This window comes from Polypterus senegalus, chromosome 11 (genome assembly GCF_016835505.1).
Source record: "Polypterus senegalus isolate Bchr_013 chromosome 11, ASM1683550v1, whole genome shotgun sequence".
NCBI classification, from domain to species: Eukaryota; Metazoa; Chordata; class Cladistia; order Polypteriformes; family Polypteridae; genus Polypterus; species Polypterus senegalus.
Window position 1 is genome coordinate 25,125,682 of NC_053164.1, and position 18,690 is coordinate 25,144,371.

General features: G+C 40.6%; 1 protein-coding gene across 1 annotated transcript in view; it reads right to left on the minus strand.

Annotated features, from left to right (window-relative positions):
• Positions 1-18,690, minus strand: part of LOC120538748 (cGMP-dependent protein kinase 1-like) — a 156,671-nt gene that overhangs the window by 81,208 nt on the left and 56,773 nt on the right. The window contains exons 4-7 of the mRNA XM_039768184.1: positions 13,167-13,280; positions 5,701-5,806; positions 838-901; positions 632-709 (exon numbers count right to left, since the gene is read on the minus strand). Coding sequence (XP_039624118.1) covers positions 632-709; positions 838-901; positions 5,701-5,806; positions 13,167-13,280 — 362 coding nt within the window. The remainder of the gene's footprint in view (positions 1-631; positions 710-837; positions 902-5,700; positions 5,807-13,166; positions 13,281-18,690) is intronic.

Genomic DNA, 18,690 nt, shown 5'->3' on the forward strand with positions numbered 1-18,690 from the left:
ACCTTGAACTGAAAAGGACAACACAATGAAGAGCACAGCTCAGCAGCCATATTGAGACAGGCATGCGGCCTGTTCTGAAGAAAGCTGACCACTAATGATGCCTTAACTAGAGACATTTTAAGCCTGAAGCTACACATCAACATTTGTCAGGTTGTATGGTTGCCAATGTTCAAATGTACTTTGCATATTGTTATTATTTATGAATATTATCAATAATACATTATTTAAAAAGTGGAACTTAACTCCTGCTTGTCTTTTACTACACCCAATTGCCTGAGGTTATAAATGTAGAAGGGAAGGTGGGGAGAAGTTATATGGTACAATACCTTCTAAACAGTGGTAAGTCTGTGAGATCTGTGGCATTCTGACAAAGGCTACATATTAATAATACAAAAGGGAAAAGTAGAATAATATATTACTCTAATAAAGACAAAACACCATCTTATTTAGAATATTCAGTAATCATGAGCACAGAACGTATTTGCAGATGTTCACATTCGCAGGGGTCCTGCACCAGTAGCCCCCACAAATTGCCAGGGATCACCGTAATTTGTATTTTACCTGTAAACTTGTTAAAGGTGCCTGAGGCTGCACTCAGTAAGAAATAAATTAAACTGAACTGAATTCTCACCTTTCCTTTGCTGATGATGAAGAAGGTATCCCCGCTGGCTCCTTGGCGGATGATGTAATCTCCTGTGTCGTAGTGCATCTTGCACAAGCAGAAACACAATTATTTTTTTTGAGAAGTAAGTGTATACGTTCTAAAACACTGAATTGTAATTTTCTGACTTACTCTGACATTGTGTAAGATCAACTCCATACCAAAATGATGCTTACCTCTTCTAATACATCAGCAATTTTACTCAGCACATCTTCTTGCAGCTGCTGAAATGAGGGGACACTGCAAAATAAAGAACACCATATGAAACTAAACCACCTGATGTTCAAGTCAAATAAAATTTATTTAAGGTGGCACAAGGAGGATTAATCAGCTGCCGAAGCGGCATTGTGCCTGCCCTCAAAAGTTGCATGCACACATCTAGAAGAAAAAGGACCTCCTCTTAAAAAAGAATTAAGTGGCCATGGATAAGCTACTTTTTGGGAAACAGGTTTAGAAAGTTAAAGCCGTCTATCATGGAGCTCCGTAACTAATTAGTTTGAAACTCCTTGAAATGAGAGGCTGAGAGAAGTGCACTGCCTTGAGTCTTGAAAGTAGCCCCTCTGCTTATCCCCTGACTGAGTATGAAAATGCATCATGTTTTCCTCAGCATCAGCCTTAATTAAAGGACTAGTGTTCTGTGTGTCCATCCAGTTGCTGCGTCTCTGTGATGTGTCATTTGGCATGGAATTTACAAAAGCAGAGCTGATGTCTACTGGAATGACAATAGCAATGCATTTTATTACTACAAATGTTTGTGATGCGCCAACTGTTGGAATTATAAATGTAATGCATTTTATTACCACAAATGTTTGTGATGCGCCAACTGTTGGAATGATAAATGCTATGCATTTTATTACTGCACTGATGTGCCATCTGTTGGAATGACAAATGCTATGCATTTTATTACTACAAATATTTGTGCTGCACCACCTGTTGGTATGATAAATGTAATGCATTTTATTGCTACAAATTTTTGTGATGTGCCATCTTTTGGAATGAGAAATGCAATGCATTTTACTAATACATGCATTACAGAATACCAGCAGATGATGCACTGCAAATGTTAATGATGAGGTCTAAATTGACCACATAGATTTTAACCTATATTAGACAGGTAGTGTAACTAATTGAACTATTTATTTTATCCATAAGCTGTATAAACATACATTTATACATCCATCCATTTTCTAACCCTCTGTTAAGCCTGGAGTCTATCCCAATAGCCAAAAACCTTCCCTAAATAGCGAGACAGTCCACGGCACGGCATGCTCATTTATATGCAGCCAGCTTCAAGAAGCCAATAACGCTGACATGCACAATTTTAGGGCTGAAAGCCGAGATGTAATGAGGAAAATCCACAGAAATATTGAGAGAATATGCACAATTCACAGAGACAGTAGCTGAGATGGATATAGAACACAGGACTCTGGATAGACCTAACCACTGTTCTGATCTAAAACAAATAGATTAGATTAGAGATTAGGTAAACTTTATTAATCTCAAGGGGAAATTCAGATGCATACAGTATCAGAAACACAAAAAAGAACAGACTCACATGACGGATAATACAGCCAATCAATCAAATGACATGTAAATAAATAAAAAAAATAAACTTAACAAGCACATCAGGTGGAAGCAGTTAGTTGTCTGATAACAGTGGGCACATAAGACCCCCTGAGGTACTTCTTCAGCACACTGTGGAGGAATGAGCCTTTGGCTAAAAGTTCTCCTAGAGAGCAACGCCTGGAGGGAATAAAGGTTTTTTCATGATGGCATCCACTTTTTTCAACAGCCCTCTTTTCTACAACAGCTTCCAGTATGTCCAGTATTGCCCTGTGATGGAGCAGGCTTTCCTGATAAGTTTTTTCAGGCATTGTGCTTCTTTAGAGCTAAGGCTGCTTCCCCAGGAGACCACACTGGCTACTATGGACTGGTAGAACATTTCCAGCAGCTTGCTGCACACATCAAATGACCTGAGTGTCTTTAGCAAGTGCAGTCTGCTCTGACTCTTCCTGCGGTGTCAGACCAGCCCAGTTTGTTATTTATGTGAACCTCCAGGTAGCTCTGCACCACTGCCATGTCCTCCCCCTGAATGGTGGCTGGTCTCAGAGGCTTCTCGACACACTGAACATCCACCATTAGCTCCTTCTTCTTGCTGATCTTCCCTGCTCCCCAAGATGAAATCCTCCACAACTTCCTGTACTCTGGCTCATCTTTATTATTAATGCAGCCTATGATAGACAAGGTGGCAGGTGCTGGTATTGTACTGGAAGTCTGTAGTGTTGAGGGTAAACAGGAAGGGAGACAGGACAGTTCCCTGAAGTGCTCCAGTACAACACACCACCATTTCAGGCACACAATCCCTCAGCCTTATAAACTGCTGTCTGCTGGTCAGGTAGTCTATGATCCAAGAGATTGTAGGGGCATCGAGATTCAAAGCCTTGAGTTTTTTCCCCAGTCAGTGAGGCAGAATGGTGTTAAAAGCACTGGAAAAGTCAATGAACAAGGTCGTGACTGTGGTGCCAGCTTTGTCCAAGTGGAAGTAGGTTCTGTAGAACATGGAGATCAGAGCATCCTCCACACCTGTCTGTGTCTGATAGGCAAACTGCAGAGGATCCAGATGGCCTGAAACCAGGGGTCATAGTTGTTTTAGGATCAGCCTATCAAAGGTCTTCATGATGTAAGAGCACCTGGTCTGAAGTCCTTGACGTCACTGGAATTTGTTTGGCACTGGGATCACAAAGGTTATCTTCCACAGCAGAGGAACCTTCTGCAAGTCCCGACACTGAATTTATGGACAGTGCTCAGGGTTGTACATTCACTTATTGATAGAGAAAGCATTCAAAATCTGGGACACGTCCTACACTGTGATTGTGCTCATGTTTCAGTTCTGTACTGCACTTTATGACTCATGGTGGTCTGTTAGACTTTTATTATAACAATTATAGTCTATTATAACAATGATGGATGGATTAAAAGGCAGAAGTCTACGTGACCATCATCATCAAGTCCTTCCATGAGAACCCTAAATCCAAAGAGGACTGTTTCATTTATGTTAGGTAGAATGTTCAGAGGGGACTGGCCAGTCTAATGGTCTGGAATCCCTACAGATTTTATTTTTTTCTCCAGCCGTCTTGAGTTTTTTTTTTGTTTTTTCTGTCCACCCTGGCCATTGGACCTTACTCTTATTCTATGTTAATTAATGTTGACTTATTTTCTTTTCTTACTGTGTGTTTTATTTTTCTATTCTTCATTATGTAAAGCGCTTTGAGCTATTTTTTGTATGAAAATGTGCTATATAAATAAATGTTGTTGTTGTTCTCTGTTAGAACTTCTGGAGACATTTCAAAGTTATGTTTTTATGAAAGCTGACATTGACCTGTGACTGAGGAAGTGCCGGTGTGGTGTAAAACTAAAGTGGTGGAAAGCAGAGGAATGTTTAGATCAGGGGTCTCCAACCTTTTTTCCCCTGAGAGCTACTTTTACAAAATGAAAATGGCCGAGAGCTCCTCATGTTTTCTAATGTTTATTCTCATTGCTTATTTCAACCCAAACAAACTGAATACGCTTCTTTTGCCTGAATATTTACAAAATGTTGGTGTCCACAACTCACATTTTGCATTAAAACATCGCAAAAAAAATGTTGTTCACCTGCAAGTGCATTTTGTATGTCTGTATGCATTTTCTAGTGTATCACACACTATTGAGTCAAAACATGAATGCTGTCAGAACAAAACAATGCAATTCCAAATCCACAGATATGACTTCTTCATTTGTCATTGTGTTCCATGTCACTGTGTCACTTTATTCACAGGTCCAGTTTAATGTATGACATGTTTTTTAGTTAGTCAGATGACTGGCACTGCATGGAGTCAACAAGAGAGGCAGGTGTCTGATGGAGTGGAGCCACTGAGGTTCACTCTTCTGGAGTCAATAAAATGTTCGTCTGTCAGTCTTGTTCTGAACTTTGACTTCATGACGTTCATGTCAGACTCACAGAGGTATGGAGACCCAAACAAAGCTGACATTTTCAGAGCTGCTTGGTGAAGATTCTTATAGTTATCTGGCTCTACTAAGCTCCAGAAATGCTGAGAATGCTGTTGAGACTTTAACTGCACATTATTTTGAAGGTTTACTAATATATAATATACAAAATCCAATGTCTCTCTGTCTGTCTGTCTGTCTGTCTGTCTACTTTTCACAAGAGAACTACTTAATGGATTTAGATCTTTTTTTTTCTATAATTTGCTTGAACATTCAGTTTGATTTTGCGACTTCTCTCATTTCGCTATGTATCAGAGTTCACTTGCCATACCGATGTATTTGCGTGAGTAAAAGGTAGCGGTCCGAGGGGAGGGGTCTTCTTCACTCACTCACTCGCCAGATTCGGGGCATCTTCCTTAACTCCGCTTAGCTAGCGGACGAGAGAACAACCGAATTCAACTTTGATATTTAAAATAAAGTGTTACTTAGGTCTCGATGAGTTTGAGTCCAGATATTCTCTTAAGTGTATGTCACATTGACAAGATAGATTGCAATTCAGATTGTGGATTGTGATTTTGTGTTAAAAGGATCGTGATATGATTTTTTGGAAAATTTCACCCACCCCTAATTTGACTAATCAAGTTTTCAAATTTATAAAGGATTCATTAACCTTTTGGCAAGCAACTTGGAAAGGGGTTGTGAGCTACCAGTAGCTCGTGAGCAACATGTTGGAGACCCCTGGTTTAGATCATCTGCCGATGCTCCACCTTTCTCTCCCTAAAACACTCTGAACCTTTTCTTCTTATGTCTTCTGTAGCAATGCTTTCTCTCCCTCAGGGGGATACAGATACACAAAAAAAAAATCCTTACATTTCGGGGATTTGTATTAAGCAGGTTATTTCATACTTCAAAGCTTTATTTTTCGGTGGGATGACACAGTAGCAGGTCAGATAACCTCAGCACTTAAGAAGCTCCAATCTCTGCTGTAAGCTGAAATGTGAATACCTTTTTAAAAACACACTAAAGGAATCTCTGCAGCACCCTGATGCACTAACCTTTTTAAAAAGTGCATGTATTCTGCATGCTTAATGAGACCCGTCCTCATCATGATGGTCTGGAAACACTGCCGGTCTATGGCCCAGAGCCTGGTGTGCGACAGAGCTGAAGGAACAAAAGAGAAAAGAAGAAGAAGTTAGGCCGACGATAATAATGAAATGTGGCGTGTGCTACATCTATGAGTGACAGATAGAGAAAGATACCAGGGAGCCACTAACAGGAGGAAAGGTGACAGAAAAAAAAAGAAGGCTGACTGACTGGCAGGGAGCAACAAAGAAGGAATTAGGGAAGAATTGACCAAGAAAGCTTTACCTGTAAAAGAATGGCGATTGAAAGACAGCCATGTATAGGAGTCACCTACTGAACAGCCGCGCACTGAGGCTACGCAGCTCTCTTGAGATAATCTGTCTTTGTCACCGCTCACATGTATTAATCACACCATTTGGGTATGGAGATTGGGGAAGAATGGAGCAGGAATAGCAAGACAGGGGTCTTTAAGCCGTAATTATTAAAAAAAGAGCTTAATTTACCTGCCATTCAGGGGGTTATCACACACCAGATTAGCAGACAGATCTTTAAATCGTTGCTGCAGACGAAGAGAATTGATAGCAAGACGTCATTGGTAGTTACATTTATTTAAACATTTCAGTAATCTGTCAAGTTAAGGGAGTTCAGTGTGTTGGTTTAAGGAGCGAAGACAGCAGCCCACTTTACAGATTACAGTACTGTATTAGGGGCTGCAGATTAAAGCACTGAATTGTACAAAGCGGTGGGTTAAGTACAGGGTGGGCTATTTGCAGGAGAGCCTATACAGATGTCAAGTCTACCAAAGTTGCATATGGGCAACAGAGAGCCATCCTCTTAAGGACAGAGAATGGTGTAAAAGAGCAATGTAAAGAGCAGGAATCCATTGGGTGGACAACGGCGAGCACCGGCGTGGCGCTATGATATGGCTGGATGCAGATTATAGTGGCAGATTACGGGACTGTCAGATCATTTCTCCATATTAAAGGATTGCACATTATAATGCTTGTTTACATGGTGAGTAAATTACAGTAACATTTTACAGATGGGTGTATTATGGTGACAATTTACAGGCTGGAAAGGCACTGTAGGAAAGTTTTACAGATTATAGTAATGGGATTACTTGCCGTCTACATTATCCTGGGATGTTACCACACTCTCTCTCTGTCTCTCTCCTAGCATGTAAAGTGGAAGTGGAAGATGGCTGATTGTGAGCTGCAACATGTTGACGAAGGACTCCGGGCCCTTGAGTATCAGATTCAGCAACTCTTTGCCTGACACACACACCTCAGGCATCTGAAAGATCCCCTGCGAAAAGAGAGCTCCTCAGCAGCCGAGACTGGCACAACTAGTCTTGACATGGCACCATCAACCCTTCGCTATGCCGCTTGGCCATCTCTCCTACTCAACACGACGATGATGGAATCTGGCTATTTCATTGTTGAGGTGGGGGTTCAAGGCCAGATCACTTCTGTTGGCTCAGGGAAACGTCGACCGCTTTGACGGCAGACTGTGCCGGCAGACTTTGAGGATGTAGTTGTTATCTGAGATTTAATTGTATACGATCTTTAAATAAATGTTGTTGTTGTTGTTGTACTTAATGATATTAGAAATAATATAGTACATCTCCCCAACACTGTGGAACCTCCTAAGCCCCAGTACTCCGTTATAAACAAATTCAATTCTTTCACCAGGATAGATTTACCTGATTTACATAGAATAATCTCTCAAATGAAACCCTCCACCTGCGTCCTTGACCCAATACCAACAAGGTTTTTCAAGGAAGTATCAGACGCGCTTACTGATAATGTCCTTGACATAGTAAACTCATCATTAGATACGAGGGTTTTCCCAGACTGTCTTAAGACTGCTGTAGTTAAACCCCTACTCAAGAAAAATAATCTTGACCCCTCAGCTTTTGAAAATTTTAGACCCATCTCTAACCTGCCCTTCTTAAGTAAAATTCTAGAGAAGGCAGTCATTATGCAGTTAAACGACCACTTAAGTAAACATGCTATTCTAGATAAATTTCAGTCAGGTTTTAGAACAAATCACACTACAGAAACTGCACTCGTTAAAGTAGTAAATGACTTGCGATTAAATACAGACAGAGGCCATTTATCTGTTCTCATCCTCCTCGATCTGAGTGCCGTGTTTGATACCATTGATCACAATCACAATGGGTGGGCCTCTGGCAGTGTCTTAAATTGGTTTGAATCCTACCTGGCAGGGAGAAAATTCTTTGTTAGTTGTGGTAATCACAACTCAAAGACACATGATATCCAATATGGTGTTCCACAAGGCTCTATCCTGGGTCCGCTGCTCTTCTCAATCTACATGCTTCCATTAGGTCAGATTATCTCAGGGCACAACGTGAGCTACCACAGCTATGCTGATGACACACAGCTGTACTTATCAACAGCACCTGATGACCCCAACTCTCTCGAATCAATAACACAATGTCTTACTGGTATTTCTGAATGGATGAATAGTAATTTTCTCAAGTTAAATAAAGAGAAAACTGAAAATGTATTGATTGGCAAAAACGGATTCAGCGAGGTTATCAGAAATAAACTTGACGCATTAGGATTAGAAGTTAAGACGGAAGTAAAAAACTTAGGGGTAACCGTTGACTGTAACCTGAATTTTAAATCACATATTCATCAGACCACTAAGACAGCATTTTTTCATTTAAGAAATATAGCAAAAGTTAGACCTCTTATATCATTGAAAAATGCTGAGAAATTAATTCACGCTTTTGTTTTTAGTCGACTAGATTACTGTAACGCAATCCTCTCAGGACTACCCAAAAAAGACATAAATCATTTGCAACGAGTGCAGAATGCAGCTGCTAGAATCCTAACTAGGAAAAGAAAATCCGAACACATTTCTCCAGTTTTAATGTCACTACACTGGTTACCTGTGTCATTCAGGATTGACTTTAAAATTCTGCTTATGGTTTATAAAGCCTTAAATAATCTCGCCCCATCTTATATATCGGAATGTCTGACAGCTTATATTCAAAATCGTAACCTTAGATCCTCAAGTGAGTGTCTGCTTAGAATTCCAAAAGCTAAACTTAAAAGAAGTGGTGAGGCGGCCTTCTGCTGCTATGCACCTAAAATCTGGAATAGCCTGCCAATAGGAATTCGCCAGGCTGATACAGTAGAGCACTTTAAAACACTGCTGAAAACACATTACTTTAACATGGCCTTTTATAACTTCACTTTAACTTAATCCTGATACTCTGTATGTTCAATTCATCATAATAACTATTCATGGTGGCTCTAAAATCCGTACTGACCCCTACTCTCTCTTCTGTTTCTTTTTCCGGTTTCTCTGTGGTGGCGGCCTGCGCCACCACCACCTACTCAAAGCATCATGATGCACCAACATTGATGGACTGAAAGCCAGAAGTCCACGTGATCATCATCATCATCGAGTCCTTCAATGAGAACCATAAATACAAAGAGGACTGTTTCATTTATGTTAGGTAGATTGCCCAGAGGGGACTGGGTGGTCTAATGGTCTGGAATCCCTGCAGATTTTATTTTTTTCTCCAGCCGTCTGGAGTTTTTTTTTTTTCTGTCCCCCCCTGGCCATTGGACCTTACTCTTATTCTATGTTAATTAATGTTGACTTATTTTGTTTTCTTACTGTGTCTTTTTTTTTTCTATTCTTCATTATGTAAAGCACTTTGAACTACATTTTTTTGTATGAAAATGTGCTATATAAATAAATGTTGTTGTTGTTGTTGTACTGTTGCCTTACAGCAAGGGGTCCTCAAATTCAGTCCTGGAGGGCTGCAGTGGCTGCAGGTCTTTGTTTCAACCCAATTGTTTAAATTGGAAGGCAACTACTATTGACCCAGTTACTGTTCAATGAACTGGTTGTGCTTCACTTCAGTTATCTTTAGCTACTTCAGTTTCAGCTTTTAAATCCCGGCTGAAGACGTCTTTAGTTTGGCTTACCCTGACTAGATCTGCTGATTAAATGGGCACATTGCATCTGTTTCTTAGTCATATGTACAGAAATATAAGTATCACAATGTTTTTAAAGTGTCACTAACCCTTCTCCATTCTGATTTTCATCTCAGTATCTGGATGTGCCACTTGGTGCCACTGCTCTACTGCCAGGCTGCTGTCCTGCATGTGGAAAAGTCATCTGAGATAAAGGGCCGTTGGAATCATCAGATGGAAAGATTCTGTCATCAGATCTGCACCGACTCCACTGGAGGAAACCCAGGAACGGGTAGGGAGTCAGTTAGCTGAGGTCTCCAGGACTGTGACTTTATTTTGAACTTTCTCTTATATAATTTTAATCTCCATTGTTGTTAACTGGCTGTAGTGCATCAGTTAATTAAAGGACAGATATTAATGGTTTCCATTTATTTTTAATCAGTTCCTATATTGGCCTGTGTGTGCTTTATACAAATCTGTATTTAAATGTGCACCAATTCTGTATTTAGAAGTTAGTGTAATCTGTACGTATAATTTTTATGAGAATTGTTCACAGTGCACTGTGCCTGCAACTCAGAGCTCCATACAAAAATTGTATTGTAGTGTATTGTATCTTGCTTTTTAAGATTCCCAGAGCTTAATTCCTTCTTTTTGTTTTTTAACCTTTATTTACTTTTCTTACTTACTTTGTAGCTTTCTAATGAGTTGCCAAATCACAATAAAACGCAAATGACAAAAGAATCAGCAGCTCACCATCTAAATATGTCCGACCTACACTTGTGTGTGTTTATCATGAAGCATCAGTTTTAATAAAATATATGGAAAGAGATAGACGAGAAAAACATGAAGGACTTAAAATAACTTGACTTCTCTGGTCCTCAAAACACTTAGATGATAATATTCTTAGAAAATAAAAATCAGTAATATAAGAATGACCTTCAATCCCAGAATAACAACCAGACATAAATTCGCCCTTTCCAGTGCTGCACACACATCGGCACACTTTACAGGGCATTTCCTTAATGTTGTCACCACAAGCATAGAAGTTATTAAACTCATCAGAAAGGGACACATAGCCAGTTAGGGATGGCTTTGTTATTTGGTTGATAGTTTGTAATAGTCTGGATGCCCTAACACATGTGACAAGTGTCAAATATAGACTTGCTTCATCCTAGAAGTTCCAAAGCATGTAAATCCCAAAAAGTTGCAAAAGCACTTCTAATAATTCCTACCCAAGGTGGATAGACCGCCAAACCCCAACTAGATAAATGGGCAAACACATAAACTTCATAAAAATAAAAAAGGTTTTATTCTTCACAAAAAAATGCTCTGTAATACAGTGCAGTTCCAAAGACCGCAGTATCAAAATGGAGTTGCCTAAAAATGCAATGTAATCCACGCAAAGTCCAAAAACAGAGCGGACAGTCAAAAACACAGACCTCACCAAAACTCTCTACTGCATTTGAAATGAACCACCGGGAACTGTGGGAGACCCTCCAGATTTATAGGGCAGCGGGCAGCTCCTGGCGGTGATTGGGGGACTTCCCACAAAACACATGGCAACTTACATATTTACAAACAATCAAAAACAAAAAATAATGCACACAATCAAGAGAAGCAACACTGACATAAATAAAAGAATCAAAAACAAACAAAACTGACCTAAAACATGAATGTGAACATTAACCCCATCCTCCTGGCTGAAGCACAACACTTGCCTTGGGGTTCATTTTGTTTGTGTTAATTATAACCAATTCTGGCTTAAATGAATTGATTTCCCTTTAGGTGAAGATACTAAATACTCAGCAGTGTGAGGACGCTAGGGGTCGCTGTTGTCCCGTTAAACCCAACAGACAGACGCAGACACTGGTTAAAAGCACTCATAAGTATTTCTAATTCTTCTTCTTTGTAAGCAGTGCCTCCAGCCACAATAAACAGGCAATGACTAAACACTAAACTCAATAATACAATATTCTCAAATCTCTCCTCCACACCTCCCAGTCAAGCGTTGTCCACTCCGGCTCGCCTGCTGGGTTTCTAGCAGTCCATTAAATAGTCCTTGACCCAGAAGTGTCCTTCCTTCCACATGATTTTCCAGCACTTCCGGGTCAACCAGAGGATTTGAGTTTTTCTTCAGCTCAGAAGTACTTCTGGATTTCCGTCCTCATGAGTCGATAGTACTTTCGGGCTATAAGGGAAGCACGACTCCCCCAGTTCTTCCATAGCACTCCCTGGTGGTGCCCACGGCACCCAACATGGCTGGGATAATGAACTCCAAGTCCCAGGATGCCCTGTGGGAATCTGGGGTACTGCTATACTCCAGGGGAGTGCCATCTAGTGTCTTGGGGGAGGCAGTTTCCAAAAGAAGCTGCCTTCCCCCATCCTTTCATTCTCGGGTCTCCCAGGTTGAGCTGCCGGCAATCCATCACAGCAGTTATCTGCAGCAGCCAAATGGCCGCACTCAGGGTGGCATCAAGGTAGCGCTCGCGTAGGCACTGCCCATATAAGTATCAGGAGCGGTTTTCATCTTGATGGCGTTCATGGTTTTTACTCTTGGTTTAAAGATTCTCTATCTGTTGCAGTTTAATACTTGAACAATTATAATTGAGAATGAAAAGGCCTAAAGCTTTTTGGATGAATGTTTTACTTTTATTTTGGGGTTTTTATTCAAGTGCAGTTCGACATGGCTAGCCTATTTTTTCAGATTTTGTACTTTACTGTTAGTCTTTCTTTGTCTGTTTTGGATCATCTTTTATTTAATTAATATGTGGTATTTCTCTTTCTGCTAATTGTTTCTTCAGAGCTGGCGTTAGGTTGTCTCAAGTGTTGGCTTCCCCTCTTTAATCATTGAAAATGTTCCTGACAAGTGTAAATCATAAAATATTAAAGAGTGCTGCGAGGGTTTCAGACGTCTGATATTTTGTGCACATCACTGGGCAGGGCAATGCAGCTTAGATGCCTATTCAGTCGTGAGAGCCCCTCCTGCAGCCAGGTACTCAGGGGGCTCAGTCTGAAACTGTCAGCAGCTCTTTCTTCACTTAGATTATTTTTTCAGGAGATACCATCCATGTAACATTTCTAATCAATTTTGGTTGTAAAGACACACCATTGCAAGGTGGGCTTATGTGTGGGGTACGATTCGAGATAGATAGATAGATAGATAGATAGATAGATAGATAGATAGATAGATAGATAGATAGATAGATAGATAGATAGATAGATAGATAGATAGATAGATAGATAGATAGATAGATAGATAGATACTTTATTAATCCCAAGGGGAAATTCTACTGAAGGTCTGGGAGTTGCTCTCACTTACAAATGCCACCAGAGCCTTAGAAATGACAAGAGACAAGAACGATGGCAGGGACATCAAAGAATAAACAAAAACTACAGCCATCCTGTATACTAATGGAAATGCTGGTTTTGGGATGGGGAATAGTAAACCTTTATTTGTATCCTGCAAAGATGTCTCCTCTTACCTTTCACTGTAGCCGTGCGAGTGCAGTTGTAGAGAATGGCCAGCTCTCCAAACACCTTTCCAGGTCCCATTTCACACAGCTTCACATCATCCTTGAACACTTCCACTTTTCCGTCTACAATATAAAATGTTCAAAGAGTTAATATGCTGTGGCCACTAGGGGACATTCTTGCTCCCCAAACACCCAATACACACAGGCTCTGGACACAAGTTGCCACAAACAAAGAGTTTTATTTGTGGAAAACTCTTGAAGCAAGTGTTTCTCACGGCACCAAGCACAGATACAGCACAGTAGCACAGTAATACTCTGAACTGTCATCTCTGTCTGTCTTTGCTTTCCCTTTTCCTTCTTCCTCTCGACTCTGGCTCCCGGAGTTGAGGCAAACAGCTCCTTTAATGTAATCCCTGGAAGTATTTCCAGTGTTTCAAAGGCTTGGCCCAGGAGTAGTTGTGGGTAAGGCTGGAGCCCTAGAAAGTAGGGCTTGTTAGTCCCCACAGCACCCCCTGGTGGCGCCCATGGAACTCAACAAGGCTGAACCAAAGAATCCCAGTTCCCATGATGCCCTGTAGGAAACTGGGGTGCTACTGTAACACAGGGGAGCTGCCATCTAGTGATCTGGTGGAGACATGCCCTGTGCAAGCTGCCTCCCACTGTTCTTCCACACCGTAGGGGTCCTGGCTGGGTAAGACTTCCCGCCATTCCTCACAATGCAGAAGATCGATGGCTCCTCTGCAGCTATGGCATATAAAAAAGCTAATGAAATATTAATTTTAATGCAGAAATCATTAAGAAGTGAAAGCGAGTGAAAAGAAGAGTTCATTCCACAGCTGAAGAGGTGCTACGAGACAGTCTGGTGAAAGCTAAAGAGCAGGAAGGTCACACATCAAAGCCCCCCCTTCTATAAATCAGAAACTACAAGGTGATGTTTGGAGGGTCTGGTGAATTTGAAATTTGAATTTGAAAAACTGCTAAATGTGTACTGTATGCTATAACAGACTGTGGCATAAATTAAAGATGCTAAGTGATCTACTTTCTGTATTAACTTTCACATGGCTGGCACCTCAGGCAGCCACTGACTGTCTTGGTGAGGAGTGCAAAGCGGGAACAGGCAGAGGTTGATATGCCAATCCACCAGGAGGCAAAGCTATAGCCATCCAAACTAGGCCAATATAAAGGCTCTGATTAACTTAGCCTGCATTTTTAGGGAATGTCCAGCATATCTGGAGAAAACCTATGCAAACAGGTCTCAGCCATTAGGCTCTGCTTCGTACTAACTAAACAATAAATCATTGAATTCATAAATTAACCAAAGAGAACAAAATCCTAGAAAGAAGAATAAAATTATTATTTAAAAAAAAAAAAAACATCAAGTGTTTTCAAATGGTAAACTATGTGTCAAGAATGGCAGACCAAGCTTCAAAATTCACAATAGACTTACGTAAAAGGTCTTTTGTTCTTCATGAAATAAGAAGGGAGCAATTAAAAAGAGGCACTGAAAAGAATGAAAAATGGAGAGTCAACAGGACCGGATAAAATACCTGCAGAAGTGTGGAAGAGTTTAGGAGAAGTGGGAGTAGATGTGTTGTGGGATCTAATGCAGAAGATCTATGAACAGGTGAGAATACCATGGGAGTGGAGGAGCAGTGTGGTTGAACCCAATTTAAAGGAGAAGAGGGATATTCAGGATTGTGGAAACTATAGAGAAGTAAAGCTGATGTAGCACACAATGAAAATTTGGGAAGGGAAAAGACCACCATAGGGGAGGAACAGTTTGGTTTTATGCCAAGATGAGGAACAACTGATGCCATCTTTGCATCGAGACAGCGCATAGAGAAGCATCAAGAAGAACAGAAAGGACTGCATATGGTGCTTACTGATTTGGAGAAGGCTTATGATAGGGTGCCATGTCAAAAGGTCTGGAGGTGCATGACAGAGAAAGAAGTACCACAGAAGTATGAGAGGATTGTCTAGAATATGTATGAAGAAGTAAGGTATTTCATTAATAGCAGTGTTGGGGTATCAGACAAGACACTGTGCCTGCCGCCCCTCCCATACTCCTCCCAGAATTACGCCTCTTTCGATATGCAATTAAGTATAAATATTTCCTTAAGTACAGCATTCTATGAAAAGACAATGGCAAAACCACAGGGAAAAAAGAAGAATTACAGCAAATGCCAAGTGGAGGTAATGAAAAACGTACTATTGGTTGGATTAAGCAGTTGTATAAACAACAAAAGGAAGCTGATCGAAAGTTCAAGTTCAGAAAGTCACACAGTGCCCAAAATAAAAAAGAAGTGGTCAGATATCAAAGTCGCTGTGAAAAGGCGAGCTGTAGCCCACTGTCTGAGTGTCATATGTAAGCTTATTAGGGTACAGAGAAATGAAAAAATAGGGACACAGTGGAAACAAAAGCTCGAAATGTCAACTTAAATCTCAAAATTTCCACTTTAATCACATAGTTTATTTTGTTATTAAAGTAGAACATCATAAACTTCATTTTTCATTTTCATTTACTAGTTTCTCAAATCCCATCGTCACTGAAGTAGCACGTTAAACGCTTTGTATTATGTGTGTAATTCTATTTGTGTAAATCACTACCTGCTTCTTAAACGTGCTTTCTCTTACATTGACAGGACACAGAATCCATTACATTTGTGATATTATAGCTCTCTGAATAAATTAAATACTGAGATGTATACTTCATATCATTTACATGATGAAATGAATTAAAGCATGTATTAAACATAAGGTGACAGTGGTGCAATGGTAGCGATGAGCTGGCGCCCTGTCCAGAGATTGTTCCTGCCTTACGCAAGATGTTTGCTATGCCCGTGTGCGACCTTCGATGAAATAATTTATTGCAGCAGTACTGTCTCTTTCAAATTTACTAACCTCCAATTCCCGTCCTTCCTTTTCTTTCTCCAAGTAACCAATCGCCACACAATCAGCAATCTGTAAGCTTAGAACACTGATTCTTCAAAACTTTTAAAGAAAATTGAAATATCTTCATAGTATATGTTTAATTATTCCATCCATCTATCCATTCAGGATCGCGCCAGTCCCAGCAAGCATACAACGTGAGGCTGGAACAATCCCTAAACAGGGTGCCAGTTCACCGTGTCCACGCGTTTAATAACAGTATACAGTATTTAAGAGAAGTTTAAAATGTATCTGTATAATGTAATATATATACTTTACTGCATTTCATTTGAAAAATGATTTCAAGAGCTCCAAGAAGATAGCGTGTGGAAATCTAAATTGACTTAGAAGCCAGTCGTCATCATCAGTAAATATGCGCTCTCTTCTTTTGAATTGAATTAAATTCCTTTATTGTTATGGCATGGTACAATGAGATTCAATATGCAAATCCTCCATAAAATTATTTTCCTATAAAATGGTTAAATAACAACAACAACAACAATAATAATAATAATAATAATAATAATACTGTACGATAAAAATTAAAAATATACAATATGAAACCATAAGTGGCTCAGGTTGTGCAATATTACAACTGTAATGCAAGTTTACAGTGAGGTGATTGTACTAATAAGTGCGAGCAGTTCTACAAGGAGCACTTGATGAACTGACTGAGTGTGTTTATAGTTCTTGGGATGAAACTGTTTCTGAACCGCGAGGTCCATACAGGAAAGGCTCTGAGGCGCTTGCCAATTAGAAGAAGTTCAAATAGACTGTGTGCATGGCTGAGGCAGCATGTGCTAGATACTGTACCCCAATAATTCTCTTCGCTCTTGACACAATCTGCAGTAGAGCTTTTGGATCAGCTGCTGTAGAGCTGTGATTCCACACTTAGATATAGTGGGTTAAAATACTCTGAGTGGTGCACTGAGAGTAACAACACTAAGGCAGCTATGGTATTTGTGCATCATTATATTGTTACAGGTTGATTACAATCAGATGCCTTAAACTAAAAATGATAAGCGGTTAATTTCAGTTTATTTGAAAAAGCCGCGTCCGGGATATGAATCAAATATATAAAGGGAAACCACACAAGAACAGTAGCACTGCTTTGACTCTGGGTGCCACCAGTTTGCAAAACTGAGCCAAAAACTTGCATACGGTATGGTTTGAGCTGGCATGAGAATGTGCGTGGCCTTACGCCAAGTTTAGTTTTTATACATAGTGATGTGAGCGTGGAAACGAGTGTACACACCATTTATACATGAAGCCCCTGGTGAGGAGACAAAATCAAGGGTGCATCAGACATGCACAGGGGTGCCCCAAGGATCATTTCCGGGTCCTTTTCATATTTTTTCTCTCTACCCATCATCTAAGCCCATGGTTTCTCACATCAGTGCTACGGTGATGATACACAGCTGTACCTGTCATTCTCTCATGAGGACCACACTGTGTAGCCTAGAGTCTCTGCATGTATCAATGATATTTCAACCTGGACCATCAACTACAGCTCAACCTGAACCTGGCAAAGCTGGAGCTCATTATCCCTGCCAAGTCAGTACGCAACCTTTTGTGCGTCAGTACGGTATGAGCACCTAAGTTTCTCTGACCACATTTCTACTGTCTCTCATTTATGCAGATTCACTCTGTATAACATCCACAAGATCAGACCTTATCTGATGTAATAAGCAGCACCACTTCCGGTTCAGGCTTTGGTCTCATCATGTCTGTACTACGGCAACTCAATGCTAGCAAGAGGACCCGAATGTGCCATCAAGCCACTGCAGATGGTGCAAAATGCAGAGGCCCATCTTGTATTTAACTAGCCATTGTGGGCACATGGCAGTCTTCTGTTCAGGTTGCTACATTGGCTCCCTGTAGCAGCATGCATTAAGTTCAAATCCCTGATGCTTACTACAAAGTAGTCAGTGGGTCAGCACCTGTGTACATGGAGACACTGGTGGGGTTCTATATATCTGCTCACCCACTTAGGTCTGCCAGTAAACACAATCTGGTGAGACTACCTGGGTGTGGTATCAAGTCTCAATCCAGAAAAAGTCTGGAAAAAGGCCTCATGGACAGATGAGAAAAGATAAAAGTGCATCAGAGAGATGGCAAGAGCAAAGTGTGGTGATGAAAAGGAACTGCCCAAGATGCAAAGCAGACCACCTCATTTGTTACACATGGTGGTGGGAGTGTTACGGCTTGGGCATGTATGGCTGCTACAGGTCCTGGCACACTTATCTTCCTTGACGATGGAACTGCTGACAGCAATAGCACAATGAATTTTGAGGTGTACAGAAACATCTCATCTGCTCAGGTTCCTACAACAAGTTAATGATTCAAACAAACTAGTGAGGCATCACAGGAGACTTTCACAGATACCAAATGAAAATTCTTGAATGGCCCAGCCATTTATCTGATTTAAATCCAACTGAGCAGGCCTCCATATGCTGAAGAGGAAACGTAAGGGGTCAAGCCCCTGAAACAAGCAGGAGCTGAAGATAGCTGCAGTAAAAGCTTAGCAGAGCATCACCAGAGAAGATCCTCAGTACCTGGTGATGTCTATGAATCGCAGACTTCAAACAGTCATTGCACACAACAC